The sequence below is a fragment of the Aquila chrysaetos genome, chromosome 10, assembly GCF_900496995.4.
Source record: "Aquila chrysaetos chrysaetos chromosome 10, bAquChr1.4, whole genome shotgun sequence".
Lineage (NCBI taxonomy): Eukaryota > Metazoa > Chordata > Aves > Accipitriformes > Accipitridae > Aquila > Aquila chrysaetos.
In genome coordinates, this window is record NC_044013.1 from 15159284 (window position 1) to 15175936 (window position 16653).

The 16653-nt window shown below is 54.5% G+C and overlaps 1 protein-coding gene across 1 annotated transcript in view; it reads right to left on the reverse strand.

The window, feature by feature from the left end:
• Window positions 1-229: 229 nt before the first annotated feature.
• The window catches only part of XXYLT1 (xyloside xylosyltransferase 1), a 37816-nt gene continuing 21392 nt past the window's right edge, over window positions 230-16653 (reverse strand). The window contains exons 3-4 of the mRNA XM_030027022.2: window positions 15288-15420; window positions 230-1385 (exon numbers count right to left, since the gene is read on the reverse strand). Coding sequence (XP_029882882.1) covers window positions 989-1385; window positions 15288-15420 — 530 coding nt within the window. The 3' untranslated portion in view covers window positions 230-988. The remainder of the gene's footprint in view (window positions 1386-15287; window positions 15421-16653) is intronic.

Consider the following 16653-nt stretch of genomic DNA (forward strand, 5'->3'; position numbering starts at 1 on the left):
CGGCTATGGTGATGATGATCTTTTTTTAAAATCCAGTTTGTGCACTGGCCTGTTTATTTGCATCACTCGCTTGTGACAGACGTGGGATAATCACAGTGATAAGCTATGTGGGGCACCACATTCAACTGCCCAACAGATATACATCAACTACTTTTTAATCATGATAAGAAGAGCATGAAACCTCCTATTGCACAGGACTTCAGTTGTGCCGCAGAAAAACAGCCGAGTGTGTTTTACATCTGCAGCTTTATTCTCGTACAAAAGGTTAAAGGCAAAGCTAGAAAAACGAACCTATTGGTACACGCTCACCGAACACTTCTAAGACAAGATAGGGCAGTAAAACTTTTATTGCTAAGAAGAACCAACAGAAGGCTTTAAAGCACATCTAGCATTCAATTTTTGTTTGTAAGTAACCCAATTTAAAGCACCTTTTCAGTCTTTAAAACCCTCTCACCTTTCTGGAATGCTTCAAAAGGAAGATGACCTGAGGACGGCATCTGCTCTCCAGAGGGACCAGACGGATGCTCTGCATGAGATGCAGAAATGGGCCACCGAGGAGTGCCAAAATGAAACCCAACTGCCTGGCTGTGGACTCCTGCCGATCATTAGACAAGGCAAGGCTGCACAGCACCCAGGGAGCAGCACCCTGCCATGTGCAAAAGCAGCGGTCACCTGATGGCCCCTTGGCTGTCCCCATGTCCCAGTGGCTGTGGCACAGACAGGTACCACGGACTTGCCCCAAGCAGTGCCAGGAGCTGAGCCCAGGCATGGTGACCGTGATGTCCTGCTCCAACTACCGGACTGCACTTCCTCCTGGAGGGGTGAGGCTACAGGCAATGGGATACTGAACGCCCTTGGGATCCCTAGGGATCTGCCTGGGATGCAAAGGATCAGGGCTGGCCACCCTTCCTGAGGGACTGCTGGTGCAGCCACTATGGCTTTGCAGGGCTTGCTGCAGTCAGAGCTGCTCCCGGGGGCGGCGGGTGCCCTAGTCTTCAGGGATCGGGGTGTTGCAGTTCCCGTGGTAAATTTTGACCTCACCCTCGCACTGGAAGTACTGGTCGAACACATCGCTGTATCCATGGTCCCTCCACCACGTGCAAAGCTGCCGGTTCCACGTGCAGTCAAGCACATGGAAGAGCTCTGGGTGCTCCATCCCCACCATGGTGAAGAAATCCTGGTCCCCGAGGTGGCCCTTGAAGTGGTACTTCTCTGTCAGCTTCTGCACCATGGTGGGCTCCAGCAGCTGGTTGTAGAGCTTGGACTGCCTCATGGCTTCCAGGTTCAGGAGCAGGACGCCACTGTTGAAGCCAGGCAGCCCATCAGGAGGGGGGTCCCCCACTTTGGTTTGGGGGTTCTCGCGGCGATACTGCCAGAACGTGTGCCTGCAAAGAGAGGAAAAACAGGAACAGGGGAGTCAGGGAGCGCAGCCCGAAGAGCAGCCACCTCAAGTCTGGGCAGGTCTGGATGACAGCACAGGATCTACCACGCACCCAAAGGATCTCACAGTGCTTGTCTTCTGCTGGCTGGAAGCACCCAGCCTCCCAGAGCGGCCCAGTGCTTCTCGGGCTGCGTCTCTCTCCATCCCCCTCCAGAGGATATTGGCCAGACCTCAAACCACTCTTCTTGCTCTTTCCTAAAGCCTCTTTTGTTTCTACCAGCCATCGCTCTGGTGATCCAGCAAGACACAGGATCGCATGACTGCTCACATGGTGGTGTGGGGAGACAAAACCACATCCCCAGTGCCTAGAGCGAACCACCAGAAGTGCCCCTACGGCTGGTACACACCAGGAAAATGTCCTGCAGTTAAGGCGATCTCGGCAGCAGAGCTCGTAGCATCATTATTATTATTACTTGATTATGGGGAAGCTCTGGATCAAAGATGGGCCCCAGTTTGAGGTTGTGCAAAAAGAAGGCTTGAAATAAATCTGAGTGACAGAAATATTTCTTCAAAATAAAAATAAAGAAAGAAATCCAATGGCAACATCTCATTAGCTAAACAAGCACTGCCTTCAGCATTTGCAGCCTAGGAAGGCTCAGCTGTAGCAGCTCTGGCAGACGCAATCTTCACCAGCTAATTTCCAGCTGCCAAGGAGAAGAGCACGGTGCAAGTCTAGCAATACACAAAACTAACTCCAGAGGGTGATTTAAATGGGAAAAATTTAGACTACCTAAACAAGCAGCCCAAAAATGTCTTTGGCTCCTTCCTCAGCCCTGGGGCAGTGAGCACACCCCACCATACACACACTGGTTGCTCCCACCTGCAGGAATTGAATTCATCCCATGCTATTACCCAAGCAGCTGGGGTTGAATCTGTCCCAGAAAATTGCTCCCATTCAGACTGAAAGTCTTCTGCCCCCAAGCAGCATCCTCTGCTGCAAAGCCAGGCAGCTGGGAGCTGGCCAAGCCTGTGGTTCAGAGGAGGGCAGCAGGGACCCACAGGCCCCACTCCATCGCCTGACAGCCATGGGGTACCGGCACTGCGCTCTCCTTCCAGCCCTAACACTTAAGGTAAAGCTACAGCAGTTTTTGCACCTCACTGTGAAGATGTTGAGGAGAAACACTGTTAAAAAAAATAAGCCAAGCCTGCTGCTGGTTCCTCTCTGAATCTGTCAGACACTGACCAAAGTCTCCATGCATCTCCAGGAAACAAGAATTTTTTGGTAGATGGTGTGGGTTTAACACCCAAAGGTTTAAAGTGGTCCCATGCTTGGAAGCTGAAGCTGTGCTAATTCAGATGTAAGAAGATGCAGAGACATTAGCCCCTGGGACAGCTCCAGAGTCACGGTGGGTACTCCCACACTGCAAATGTTTAATTGAAATTTTTCTTGTAAGAAGCTGTGTTGAGCTCCAACAGGCACTTGTTCAGGGAATCCTAAAGCTTGCACAGAGATCAGACTATTAAATCCATCCTTCTGGCCTGTCCTCTGGATCCCCAGCACAGCACTGCGAGGCTGGCCAAGGCAAGAGCCAGGATTCAACAGCCACCAGCAGAATTATCCCAGCAGAAAATGTGGACCTGTTAATGATGTCAACTGTGAGCACCTTTTTTATTTCCTGATCTGGAGAACCACAACCATCACACAGCATCACTTCCTTACAACTTTCCATTTAGATGCTTTAGATTCAAACCTCTGATATTTCTCATTTCATTAAGGGTCTTTACACCACTCCCTGTCACCTGATTCAGGACAGAAAGGGTTTTTCCCAGTGCCAGTTTTCCATGGAAGGAAATGCTCAGTTTTTGAGCAGCCGTCTCCACGCCTCCTGGAGAAGGGGAGTGGAGGACTGGCTGTCTCATCGGAGCCGGCGGGCAGCAGCGCTCGCTTGGTCTAAAGGGCAGGGAAGGGATGAAAGGGCTCTGCCTCTGCGAAGAGCACTTATGACTTGGGGACAGGCACCAGGCCACCACAAAGATGACTCGTGGATGCTCATGAGAAAAGGCAGGCAAAGCACTCTCCACGCAGTGTTAGAGGGAAGCTCAACCTGCAATGACAAGACCCAGCCATGTCTCCCGAGGTGCTCAGGTCCAGGGGTCTGAGCAGAGGCTGACTCAAGACTACCTCTGCATTCCTCCTCTCTCTGCTTCTCCCTAGCAGTGCCAGGAAAGCCACCCCCATGCCCAAAAAATTATGCTGGAAGCTGGCAGGAGGGAGAGGGGGAGCAGTGTCATGGAGGGAGGCACCTTTCCAGCTCCACAGCAGCGGAGCCAACTCCTTTCATGTTCTTACCTCCAAAAACACGCTGCCCAAGCTAAGGGACGAGATTACAGCCCCTGCAAGCAGCTAAAACAGGAAAAAACGCAAGTGCCCAAGCCCTCAGCATCACCAGGCCGCAGTGGGGCGAAAGCAGATCTGTATCAAATGACTCAATTTTTCAGCAACGCCATTCCCCAGCGGATTACTCGGCGACGGCTGATAACGAGAAGGGAGCGACGTGCCTTTTTCTGCGAGGAGAGGAGACAGACCGGCAAAGCAGCAATTGTTCAGCCCTTCCTCCCGGCGCTGGCGTGATGGGGCCATCCTCTCCTGGCCGTGCGTGGGGACCGCAGGGGCGCAGGGCTGGGGGGAGGACAGGGCTGTCCCCGGGGAGCGATGCTGGGGCGAGATCCAGGATGCAACGAGCTGTGGGTGGCTCCGCAGCGCCGACGGCTCGGGAACCCGCTCGCAGCACCGCACCACAGCCTTTCCAGTGCTGGGCTCGGGCCAACCGAGGGAAAGGTATTCTGGCAGGGCTGCTGGCAGCATCTGTTTAGCCTGGATTTTGCTTGGCTTTTGTCCTTCTAATGGAGGGTTTTGGCGCTGTCCTTCTGCAGGGGCCAGGACAGAGAAGAGCGTGGTTGAAAGGCACCTCCACCCAGCTGGAAGTGGAAGGAGTGGCGGGTATGAAAGCATCATTTTCTTTGGAGGAGATGGGGCTGGGGAAGCACAGCCACCAGCTAAACAGCTAAACGCAGCCTGTGCCATGCGCCACTCTGTCCTCCCTGACACCACCCCTTGGCATCCACCTCAAGTTTTGGCAAAAACGGGGGGGGGAAAATCCCAGGGGCTTGATGAGCGTGCTGCCAGGATGCAGGGAGGGGGTGCTGGGGGTGCAGCCCTCCCCGCCGAGACAACCGTGAAGGAACCGAACCCCAACTGGATGCAATGGAAACGTCTCCCTGCCCCAAGCTCCTGGAGCAGCCAGAATCTCCCTTGGGACAGGCAGCTCAGGCAGGGCGGCGTGCCACCAGCCTCAGCTCCGGGGTGCCCTCCTCCCTGCCCCCCTGGCAGCGAAAGCCAGGGCAGGAAGGCAGCCCGGAGATGCTGGCCACTGCCAGGATGCAATGGGGCAGGAAGCTGCTGGCCGGGAGGAGGGGAGGAGAAAGGAAGAGGAGGCATTTCGGGCTTTTGTTAACCGTCCCGGCCCCTCTGGACGGGAGGGAAAAGAGGTGACCCTGGGCCCCCGACCCCGTAGCAAGGTGCGGGGAGCCATGCGGGGCCGCTGCTGTGAGCACCCGCCTGCAGCCCTGATGGGCTTTGCTTTGAGGAGCTGTTTATAAACAGAGCTGGCGTGTGCTAGGAAACATCTGGAGAAGAGCATTTCCAAGCATTCAAACGCTGGGCCCAGGCAGCCCAGATAAAAAACCCCGCTTCCACCAGGACTTCCCTTGCTGGCCCAGCACAGGGCGCTCCGGCCGCACCTCCCCTGCCTCGCAGGCTGGCGGTCACGAGCCCCCGCTTGCAGAGCTGCCATCGCACCCTCTAAAATGCCTCGCTGAGGATAGCTGCCAGGGGGAGAAGGGACCACTCCACCTCTCAGCTGGACTTTGCAGGTCCTTCCCTCGCTTTCACGTACAGCAAGGGACAAACGCTGGGTGGGATGAAGACTTTGTCCAAACCCATGAACTTCCACTCGTTTACTTCAGCTCTGGTTTACAGGACAACCTCATGGGATGAGCTGGAAACCACTGGTAAAGCAGCAGGGTGCCCTTGCTGGCAGAAAAGGCAGGGTGGAGGAGGTACTGCCAGCTGGGAGACCAACAGCAAGCCCAAAGCACTGGCCCACAGGGAGCAGACTGGACTTGTGTGCCTGTACCCACCTGAGATGTTCAAGAGGCTGCAACCCCGCCACACCAGCTGCACAGCCGCTGCTGGCCTTGCCGATGAGGATGTGGATCCTCGCCATGCGGTCGCATCTCCAGAAATGTGGACAGCCTGGAGGATCCCCCTCACGCAGCTGGGGAACCGAGGAGCCAGGTCAAAAAGACACGAAGTGAAACCAGATGCCGGGCCAGCCCCAGGGTGGCTGTGGTCAGAGGATGCTCCTGGAAGGCTGCAGGCTCTCCCAACGCTGCTGTGCACCATGCATGTGCACTGCATGTACCTGAGCAGTGCAGTACCTAGGGAGGAAGGCTGCACAGCCTCTCCCTCACCAAAGGGGGAAGCAAAGCCAACAACCACAGGATAAACCCACAAAAATAAGGGGTCTGCAAGATTCTGGATGCAATAAACATCCCTGGACCAGTAAACTCCTCGCTGGAGCTCACTGGTTTGCTCCCACCCCTTGCCAGCGCTGGCAGAGTTTGGGTCAGCTGCCTGGGAGGGCAGGACGGGCAGCAGCAGCGGGCCAGTAGCTTCAGGACACACTTGTCACCAAGCCTCTCTCATGGGGGTCAGGGCCTGGGGGACCCCGAGTCCCAGCCAGCCAGGCACAGGGCTCCTGGTGCAGAAGGGAGGCACGGGCTGCTGGCCATCCCTCTCTGCACCACTCTGACAGCAGCCCTGCCAGCCCAAACACCAACTAAAACAACAAGTGCACACTCTTGCTACCTCTCAATACACTTTTGGGTTCCTGAGCCAGAAAACAGATGGCTGGCGGTGTTATCCCCAGCTGCAGCTGCTGGCAAACGCCACTGTTCCTGTGCAATAAGCAACGAGGCACGAGCGCACCGCGCTCCTCCACTCTGTGCCGCTGCCAGTGCTCCCCCAGGATGGGCAGGAGGTCACGGCGTGTGGCTGCGGTCCCACTGCGCAATCCCCGGCCGAGCTGCCCATCTGCCTGGTGCCCAGTACCTGCGGGGTCCCAGCCAGTCGGCTGAGGAGGTGGACGGGATGGGAGCCCCAATGGGAAGTATGCAGCAATGATGGGGACAGGGGGATGTGTTTGAAATGGAGGGGGAGAGAGCAAACAGAGGGAGTAAATAATTGTAAAGGCTTCTGGGGACAGCAGGTACCAGGCTTAAAAGCAACCTGGCTCCCACAGCAGCCTGGAGGACCCCCTGACAGCGGCTTCTGTCCAGCCCAGAGGAGAGGGTGTGCACGGTGGGGAGGGAAGAGTGATGGCACGGGGACGACAGCGTCATCTGTCCAGGGGATGACGGTGGCTCTCCCCCCTAATCCACAGCAAGAAGTAAGAGCACAGCCAGGAAACCTCCTTGCACCCTTCTCCTCCTCTTGGCTAAACCTCACTGTGGCAGGCAGCTGCCGGCCCCTTACCACCGCTCTGTTTGACCGAGATTAACCCTCAGGAAAAGGCCGTCTCCCCTTCCTCCAGCTCTCCCCCACCCCAAAAGGCATTGCTACAGTGAAGACGGGCCCTTCCAAGCTTCTGCCATAGCCAGAGAGAGGCATCCGCCCCAGGGCTGCACCCAGAGCAGCATCCAACCCGCGCTCCCCCTTCCCGCTCCGGTGCTGCCAGACCTCGGCCAGGATGCTCAGCCCTGCTGCAGGCCGAGGCTTTGCAACAAAGTGGCCCTTGTTGCTAATTGCTTACTTCCCATGTGCAAACGCTAAACCCCTTAAGGAGCTGGAGCGGCAGGTTCAGTACCAGCCTGGTCCAGAGCGCCTTAGCTGAGGCTGAGCAGTTTGTGTAACCTAGGAAATCCTGGCTCCGTGCTTCTCGGGAGCACCACGCACCCAGCAACGTGCAATGGCATCGCCAACGCAGCGGTAACCCCGCTCTGCAGGGGAAAATGTCAGCCTGGGGCAAAGCAACCCCAGTTCCCAGCCCAGGACAATGGGCAGGATCTGTTGGTGTGCACACCGGGACCACCTTACCCTCCTCTGATGGGTTCAGGGCAAGGGTCCAGTTCTGGCAGGACCTCCAGCCCTCCTGTGGAAAACGCTGACGAACCGAGGGACTGAGGTCTTCAATGAAGACATCAGTAATTCCTTAATAAACTTCTCACATAATGCACAAATTATGTCTGTACAGTGATGGTCTCTACTACAGCACAGTCTGCATGCCAAACTTTTAAAAGGCCTGTATTTGGAGCAGCAAATTGATTCTCAATGATTACATTCCTGCGTGGACTTAGCAGTCCAAAAATGGGCACACTTAAATAGATGATTAGTAGCAACTTGCAAACGCAGCTTGCAAGCAAAACCTTTCCTTGGGACGTGGATTTTCAAGGCCAGTCCCCCTCACCATCTAAAATTTTTGCACCCCATGCCAGTGCTAAAATCACCCTCCGAATAGAGGTGGGACCATAAATCCCTGCCTGGGCCGCATCGCTTTCCTTCCTTCTACAGATTAAACGCCCGTGGCACTAGCGGCAGTGCGGAGCGATCGGCTGTGTGCATCAGACCATCTGCTCATTCAGCGCTGGGGAAGGACGGGGGGCAGCCCGTTCACGGGGGTACTCTAAAACACCGCGGGCCTAATTATTGTCAAAACGGCAGATTTCTGTTAACAACTGTGCATGGACTCTGCTCGGGCAGTGCTCTCCTGCCTGCCTCGGAGGCACAGGCAGCCTGCCCCAGGCCACCCTTGCCTGCCAACGGGGCTCTCACGAACAGGGGAGATGCCCTCCCTCCACGGATGCTCACCTGCTGCTGTGGGGAGGAGAAATAAAAGGCTTCCATCCCTTCATCCCTGTTTGGGAGTCCCAGCCGTGGGATACTGTGCTGTCATGGGGGAGTCCTGGCATGTAGGGAATTGCCACTGAGCTTCAGAGGGAGGGCATTGCGGGAACCCCTGCAGAGGATTGCCAGGAGCTTCCTTGTGAGGCCCCAGCACCGCATCACTCCAGAAAGCATCCCAGCTATGCAGCAAAACCTCTCGATTTCCTGCTGTTTGTTTGTTTGTTCCTCCATCAAAGGGCTTCAGCTCTTGGAAGCTCCTTCTCCACCAAGTGCTGGCGAGGAAGCCCTTGGCCGAGCGGCACCAGCTGCCCTCCAGCTGCCAGAGCGGCCCCATCCGCTCCTCCTGGCCCACCTCCGCATGCTCAGCCCCAGCACCTGCTTTCCAGAGCAGGCTCTAGAGCCAAGCTGGGCTGGTTTGAGACCTCTGCTAGCATCTACAGCCCAGACTCCCCTCCTCACCACACTGCAAAACCTTCACTGGGGTGCAAGGAGTCAGGAATACCTGCACCACACAGGCCAGCTTGAGCCTTGCCACTGCCCATGAACAGCATGTTGCTTAGCAGCCCCAAACCAAGCCATGACCTCCCAAAAAGTGTCATTGCCCAGCATGGACCTGCTCTTTCTTCAGTTCATGCTCTCCCAAGACAAAAAAGTAACCACTGAAGATGACAGCAGTTGTGCAAATACCCAGCTGGATCTAACCACCTGCTCACGATGTTTAGCGTGCAGGGGCTGATGATCTACCAGTGCAGCCAGGTACTCCAGCAATGCCAAGATGGCACCAGTGTAACGCCTACCTCCAGACACCGAAATCGAGATGTTCAGGAGCTGAAATTGAGAAGTTCAGGAGTTGAAGACAAGTGCAGGTATGGTAACTGATACATGCTCACCCAACACACCCTGGACTTGTGTGCTATGGCCAACAAAAAATTTCCCATAGCAAAGTCATAGCAAACTTCTCAGGCAGCCCTTGCAAATGAGGACCACCACCCACACGTGCTCTCTGCAGTACACCAAAGTCCTTGGAGGCAACACTTGAACCCATGCTTGAAGAGTCCTGACTGCCTTACCCAAACACACACAAGTGTTTTGGTTGTTGGAAAAAATCATGTCTGTAATGTCCAATATCTCAAAAGGGACAGTTAATAGTATTAATATTATTAATAGTGTTTGTGCTAATCGATGCACAGTTGTGGTTGTCAGATCTTGTCCAATTTAGTCATTGCTTTTAAATGACATTTCAAGTTTGCTTGGTAATGGGAATTAGTGCAACAGGTCCTACATATTAATGATGTGCATAGATGTGAACAACAAAACCCTTTACTTTCTTGGATAATTTTTTTTTTATGAGAAAGTAACGCTGAATTCCTGAAATCAATTCTGTTGCCAGTTCCTTGCAGGTTCTGCTTGTTCTGTAATTTTGGCTGCTTCTTGGCAGCCATTGCCAAAGAATTCCTAGAACCGTTCCCGCCGTGCATCATGCAGCAGCACTTGCTACAAATCAAGTCAAAGCCTCGAAATTCTTTAAAATCCAAAGCGTGCAGGGTCCGGCTTGCAGGACTGTGGGCAGGCAGCGTTAGCATCACCATGCCTGGCAGGGCACAGGCAAGGCAAATTCTCCTGCCTTCGCTGACTGAGGGGCTTGGGAAACACAGAGGCCGTCGTGGCAGGCAGCTCCCTGCTCCCCCAGGGCAAAAGCACTTGGAAAAGAGCAAAGTCTCCAAATCAGGGCAACCTACCTGCATGAGGAGCCCACAAAACCAGGCAAACTCAGGCAGGAGGACCTGCCTGCTGGAGATGGTTATCTCCAACTTCAGAAAGCTCCATCCCAGGCAACAGCCCACCTGCACTGCTATATCTTACAACCACCACCACTGCCTCGGCTGATACCCAGGGAATCCAGCTGCTCCTCCTTGCTCGCAGCTGTCAGCAGTACTTTGTGACTTTTTTAAATCCCAAGAGAAGGTACAGGACGTACCGTCTCAGCCCAGATGCGCTGACAGCCCAGCCTGGCTGTGGATTCAGCGTTAGCTTGCTCACACCCCAGGATAACTCTGTTCCTCTTCCAAACATCTGACAAAGTGACTTAGCACTGCTGCTGCTGAGCTCCCAGCAAACATCGAGCGCTGCAAGTGCCGTGCCTCCAGGTCCAGCGGTTGCACAGGCTTGCTTCCACTCATTAATGGACTTCTCAGGGTTATTTTACCAGCTCTCAAACAAACAAAACCTGTGTGACAGAGCACACAGCACACCTAGAGCAGCTCCCACACAATCACAAGCAGAAACAAAGCTTTCCCTTTCTACAAAATAATGTCCTGTTCAAGCTCTCCCTAGGTTTTAGGCAGAAGCAAAGGCAAATGGCCTTGCAGCCATACAAGGACTCAATTGTCAGCCCTTTGTAGTCTGTAGCTGTCCCTTTGATGTAGATCCTTTCCTGCAGGACAAACTGTTATCTTTTCCAGCACTGTGGATTCCCAAGACGCCTCCAGCGTCATTAGCTTCTTGTCATGGGGGACAGCAGTTAAGATCTCACCCAACGGCAGGAACGGAGGCAGCAGCCACCCTTCCAGCCCCAGCTACATGCACCCTTGGACCTGAGAAGGTCTGGGACCTCACCTGAGGTCCACCATCACAGCAGGTACCTTGCTCCCAGCTGCAGCAAGAGGGTAAAAGCACCCATCTGAGGACCTGTGGGTTAGGTCCTCCCTGTTGCCAGCAGACCATTCCTCTCCAATGAGACCTCCAAGGGGAGCAACGCGAGGCACCGCTGAGGGCCCCAGGCGGTGCCGGCACTGGTGGGCACACAGAGCCCACCGCCATGTGGCAGTGCCAGTGCCAGGAACAGCACCGGCACCACGTAGGAAACAAAGAGGCAGGGATGGCTGCGGGGATGGCAGCGGGGAGCACAGCACAGCCATCACTCAGCCCCACGGCAGCTGGGACCACGGCTAAGCTGCTCGCCAGGCCAGGCACGCACCCTGCGCTCACCCTGAGAAAAGAGACCTGCCTGCTCGCCTGGTAACCGGCTTGCAGGCTGCATCTGCAACGCTTGCCTGCACGTTTCTTAGCTAAGAAAGAGCACAGGAGGGCCTGGACTTCTCCATCTGGCCAGGATCTGGCATGGAAGGCCCAGTGCAACTTAAATATTTATACAGAGCATCATGGCTCACCCTCTGTAGCCTGGTGAACAGGACACTGCCAGCACACCTGAGTAGCTGAAACACTGCAGGGGACAACAGGATTTTTAATTAAGGTTATGACTCTGCAAGAGCACTTCCTTGCATGGTTGGGGACCAGGCAAACTTCAGATGCAGATTTTAATCTTTCCATCAAAATCATTCTTGCTGAAGCAGGAGCTCCTGGTCTTGGCCATGGTGTGGATCCTGTGCAGGCAGACACATGAGCAGGCACACGTCAGTGCTGGGAAGAGGCTCTGCCTGCAGGCCAGCATGCAAACGTCAACTGGCAGGAGGCAGCCAGTGCTGCCATGGCAAGCCCACAAGTGTCTACGAGTCTAGTGCATAGTACCAGTGTCCCCAGCAACGCTGGCAGTGGGGGCAGCCTCTTGTGGGACGAAGCTCCGCCTGCGACCCCATCCACAGAGGTGTTGACCATACCCCATGTCACACGTCGGATCCAAAAGCCGCAGAAAGGACAACACGCCTGACCCATGGACAGAGTGCCGCTTCCCCCACTGCGGCTGGAGAGAAGCAAACCTGATGCCAACAGCTTCGGACCTCAGACTGACTCCTGCACTTCACGTGGGCTCCTGCAGCCTCCCCCTCCGCACCCAGGACCCCCTGCCAGACACTGCCCTGTGGGGCACGGCGGGGAGGTGGATCTGCAGCGTGATCCACGTACAGCTTCAGCAGGAGATACCGCTCTCCACAGGCCACTGAGCGACCCCAAAGGACAGGCCAGCCCCAGGCTGAGTAACAGTTAAACCCCAGCGTTTGCCTTGCAGGAGGGCCAGGAGATCCTGTTGCTCAGAGAAATGTGTTTGTCCAAGACAAACAGTGGCCGGGCATTGTTTCAGCATGAGTCAAACGAGTGGAAACGCTCCCGTGCCATCCTGTTTTGCTGTCTGGAGGTTTCCCCCTACCTTCAGGATGTGCAAGCAGGCTCTGGGACATTTCCTATTTGCTGTTCCCTTACTCCTCCGTTTCCCGCAAGCGTCTGCGCCCAGCACTGCTCAGTGCACCAGCGCAGCAGCCTGAGCCTTGTGCAGCCCCAGCCTGTGCCTGGAAAGTGCAGCCTACAGCCGGACAGCCAACGGGCAGCTGGCAGGAACAGCACTACCTCCCAGAAAAGGGTGCATCGTCTACAAAATACACTGGTCTGCACCCATTTATCTCCTCTGACGGGCCAAGCAGGTAAGAAGGATCCAACGCAGCCAAGTGGATTGATCCCCATCCATCTTCCCCACTGCTACAGAGAGGGGAAGATGGCATCCAGACTTTGCCAGCCACTGGCTTACCCTGCCCCAAGGGTGCCAGTCCACAGCTCCGTGACCAAGCTTAGGAAAGCTCTGCTGACTCCCCCCAAGCCCTCTGACGTTTTGCCCAATGCCGGGGCAAAGTTGGTGCCGCAGTGAGCTGCGTGAAGCGGGGAGGAAAGCACAAGTGGCAATGGAGAGACCCCACCATCGCCCCGTAACCCTCCTTCACCCCCACAACCACTTTCCCAACTGATGCTTCAAGCCTGCGCATGTGGCAAATCACACGGCTGGAGCTGGCACCTCTTATTTCACACCTACAACGTGTTTTTATCTTGCTAAAAGTATAAAAATAGCAAAGATTATTTTTTTTACAAAGACGCTCATGCTTTGTCAGCTCATGTTTTTGTCTGGAAACCCTTTTAGCAGCAAGGTGTGAGCCCCGCGGGGCAGAGGGCTCGGTGGGAGAGCAGGCTGGCGTTTGCACAGCTCGCCCCGCGCCGGGTGATCTGGCGACAAGAAGGATCAGGAACTTGTTTTCACATGAAGATCAAAACAGCACAAGAAGAAAAGCACAACATAGCCCAAAGTGACCCAGAACGTCAAAACTGCAACAACAGAAAGTTCAGCCCAAAAATGCAGCCTATGAGGGCTGTTATTGCTTGGCTTGTTTGTCCCCACCGCGGGCGGCAGGAGGGGGGAGAGCACGGCTTTGGCTCAGGTCAGATATTCAGTGCTCAGCCCCACGGTCCCATGCCTTGTCCCCTGCCGTGCTGGAGATCTCTCCCTCCAGCAGAGCACCCCAAAGCTTAACGTGGTCCCCTTCAGGCACACCTGGTCCCACAAACCACATCCAGGCACTGGAACGCCATCCCTGCTCCCTAGCTATGCATAGAAATAATGCAAAGCCAATCCCTGCAGAGACAGAAACACAGAGCGATTCCACCATGGACTAATTGTAAGCAAACAAACACTTAATTTATCCTGTTAGAGGCTGCACCGCTAACGAATGGGATCTGCCCTGCTGGGCAGCGCTGACTGAGGCTGCCAGTCCGACGCCGCCGCACTCAGCTGTTGCTGCTCCCTCCATCCTGCTGTAAGTTCTAATGATTGGATATGATTAACTGGGGCTGGATTTACCACTCTGGGCACCAAAATCCTGCCAGGACACCCAAAGCAGATACAGGAGCCCTCCATACTCTGAGCGTGGTGCCACTCTATGGAGACGAGACCTCAGCATCCGCGTTCCTCTGGTCCCAGCTCTCCCTGCCAAGAGCACAAGTCAGGAGGGGAGGTGACACTTCTGCCACAGGCACAGAGATGTCTTTTTCCAGCCCGGGAACAGTAGCGACTTCTGCAGCTTGAGCAACCAGAAATGCTCTCAGGAGCATGCTCTCAGCTGGCTTGGGCTTCTAGGAAATGACTGGTGGTGATTCATGACCATCAATACCCTGCTGGTGAACTTCCCTCTGTCTCCACCCTCATCCTATCTGGATGCACATGCAGCAGGAATGGCTGCTCCAGATCTCTGCAGCTCAGCCTTTGCCCAAGAGTGCTGCTGGACATGTCTTAAGAGGTTCAGTTATTGATCTCACTACTAAGGCTTCCAGTAGGGAAGGAAAAGACATACAGAGCTCTTAAGCTTTTTTTATCTTTCTCCAAGAACATTTCCATTAGGATTAGCAAATCCAGCCAAGCCACCTCAGACGCTCAACCTCTGCTCAGCTGAGAAGCCATTAAGGCATCCTGAGCTGATGATCGGATTCACCCTGAATTAAAACAAAACCTGAGGTTCATCCTTGGAACAATGCACGCTAAACTAAACCAATTTCTTTAAGCACCAGCCTGGAAATCTATATGTCTCTGAAGCCCACCGGTAGCCCATGAGTGGGAAGAGCTGGGCCACCCCTCGGTGCGCAGCTCCCACCGCTAGCTGCCACCACAGTGGGCACTGGCTGGTGGATCGAGGGTCTGACGAGCAAGTGACCATGGGGCTATCCTCATGCTTGCAAGCCCAGGTCACCAACAGAGTTGCCCACTCAGTCTTCCCTGGGGGAATATTTCTTCAGCAGAAGGTGCACTGACACTCCAGGGACCCAGAACCTCACCGTTGCCCAGACTCAACCCCTACTCTCTGCAACATTCACAGCCAAAACCTCTGAGCCCCGACATACAAACTGATGCTCCAGAATGCCATCACAGCACGTCAGCAGGCATGGCTGGGCAAACACACCTCTAGCAGATGTGCTATAATCCAGGTATGGATTTTGGCACCGATGACCACGAACTTGGCTCTGGAAGCCTTGTGATGGTGTGTGAGAACAGGGAAACCACTCCAACACTTTTTTCATACCGATGTACAAGTTTCAGATTAAGTCCCCCTGCAGGGATTAAAGCAGGGAGACTGCTTCCCCCTAGATTTTCTTCCAAAGACCAACCTGAGTTGAAGAGAAGACATGCCAGCTGCCCACTGCCCACCCGGGCTCCCCATAGGGAGGTGGCTGTACCTGTACACTGGCTGCATTTCCCTGGCAATCCCAATGACTGCTCCCTCTGGGAAGTTGTCGAACTCATCAAACAGGTCTCGGATGTTCGTCTTGTACTTCAGGTCCAAGTCTACCTGGATGATCTGTGTTATTTCTGAAAGCACAAAGAGGAAAAGCCAGCTATATAAGACAAAATTGTAACCAGCGATTACCAATGGCAACTTGACGAATTACACCCAACATGGATTTGGTGCAATCAACCCCGTGGGCAAGACTCGGCCAATTCAGGGCAAACACAATCCAACTGCAACCTCTACATAAAGCTACCAACCTTCAATGACCGCGACAGCATTTACCACTGCGCATTTTAGGCATGATATACTTCAGAAACCATTTCTGGTGACTTTCTGCTTCTATCCAGTCCCTCCTTCCTTCCAGAAGACCGGTTTGCCATACAACTGACAAAAGCAAGAGGTAGCTTCAACCCAGCCTCTCCCTTTCTTGAAGTGCTTCTGCAGGAGCAGCCACACAAAACCCCATGCTTACCTTCTGCTACCTACTTCTGGGAAAAGCTACCAACTCCATGAGCGTTTCCCAGCGTTTCCCCCACAGCATCCCTGGCTTGAAGCATGAGAGCAATTCCCCTGACGGACAACATCAATAATTCAGTCAGCCGCGTGACACCCTCAGCAACACCTGCAAAAGCTCATTAGCTGCCATTGGCCTGACTTGGGCTTCTCCGAGGGCAGAGATTACAGCCCCCTGCCTGCACAAAACTGCTGACAGTCTGTGGCAGCCTGGAAAACTTTATTATTGCTGGTGGTACTCTGTCAGGGACAAGGAGGGTCATGCAGACATGGAAGCATCTTCCACTTGCAGTAGGAAAGTTGAGAGCAGCTGGAGGACATCGTTATCAAGGCCAGGCCTGAGCTCGTTAACAGGGTCAGGCCCCTGCCTGCATTTTTCGTAGCCTCCTCTGCAGCACACAAGATCGACTGATGGAGATGTTGCTTGGGAGGGGGTGCAGGAGACATGCCTTGTCAAGACTGCTTGTCCCGGGTGGATCTGGGGATGTTGTACGGATTGCAGCAGGCCAAGTGGAATGCAGCAAACGCAAACGCTATGAGAGATCGGACCATTGGATGGGTTCCTCCAGCCCCGGGCAAAGCCATGTTCATCTTCCGTCCAGCCAAGCTCAGCTCTACTTGGGGACTGCGAGCGGAGTGGAGCCATTCCCCATGGTGTTATGTAATGCCAATGCTATTTATATGTGTTATAAAAGCCAAGGGCAAATTGGCCGGGTTGCTTAGCACTCGGCACTAATTGGATTAAAAAGACTGTATCAACCTGTTTTGGCCCCCATTCATGATGCACAGGTGCCGTTACA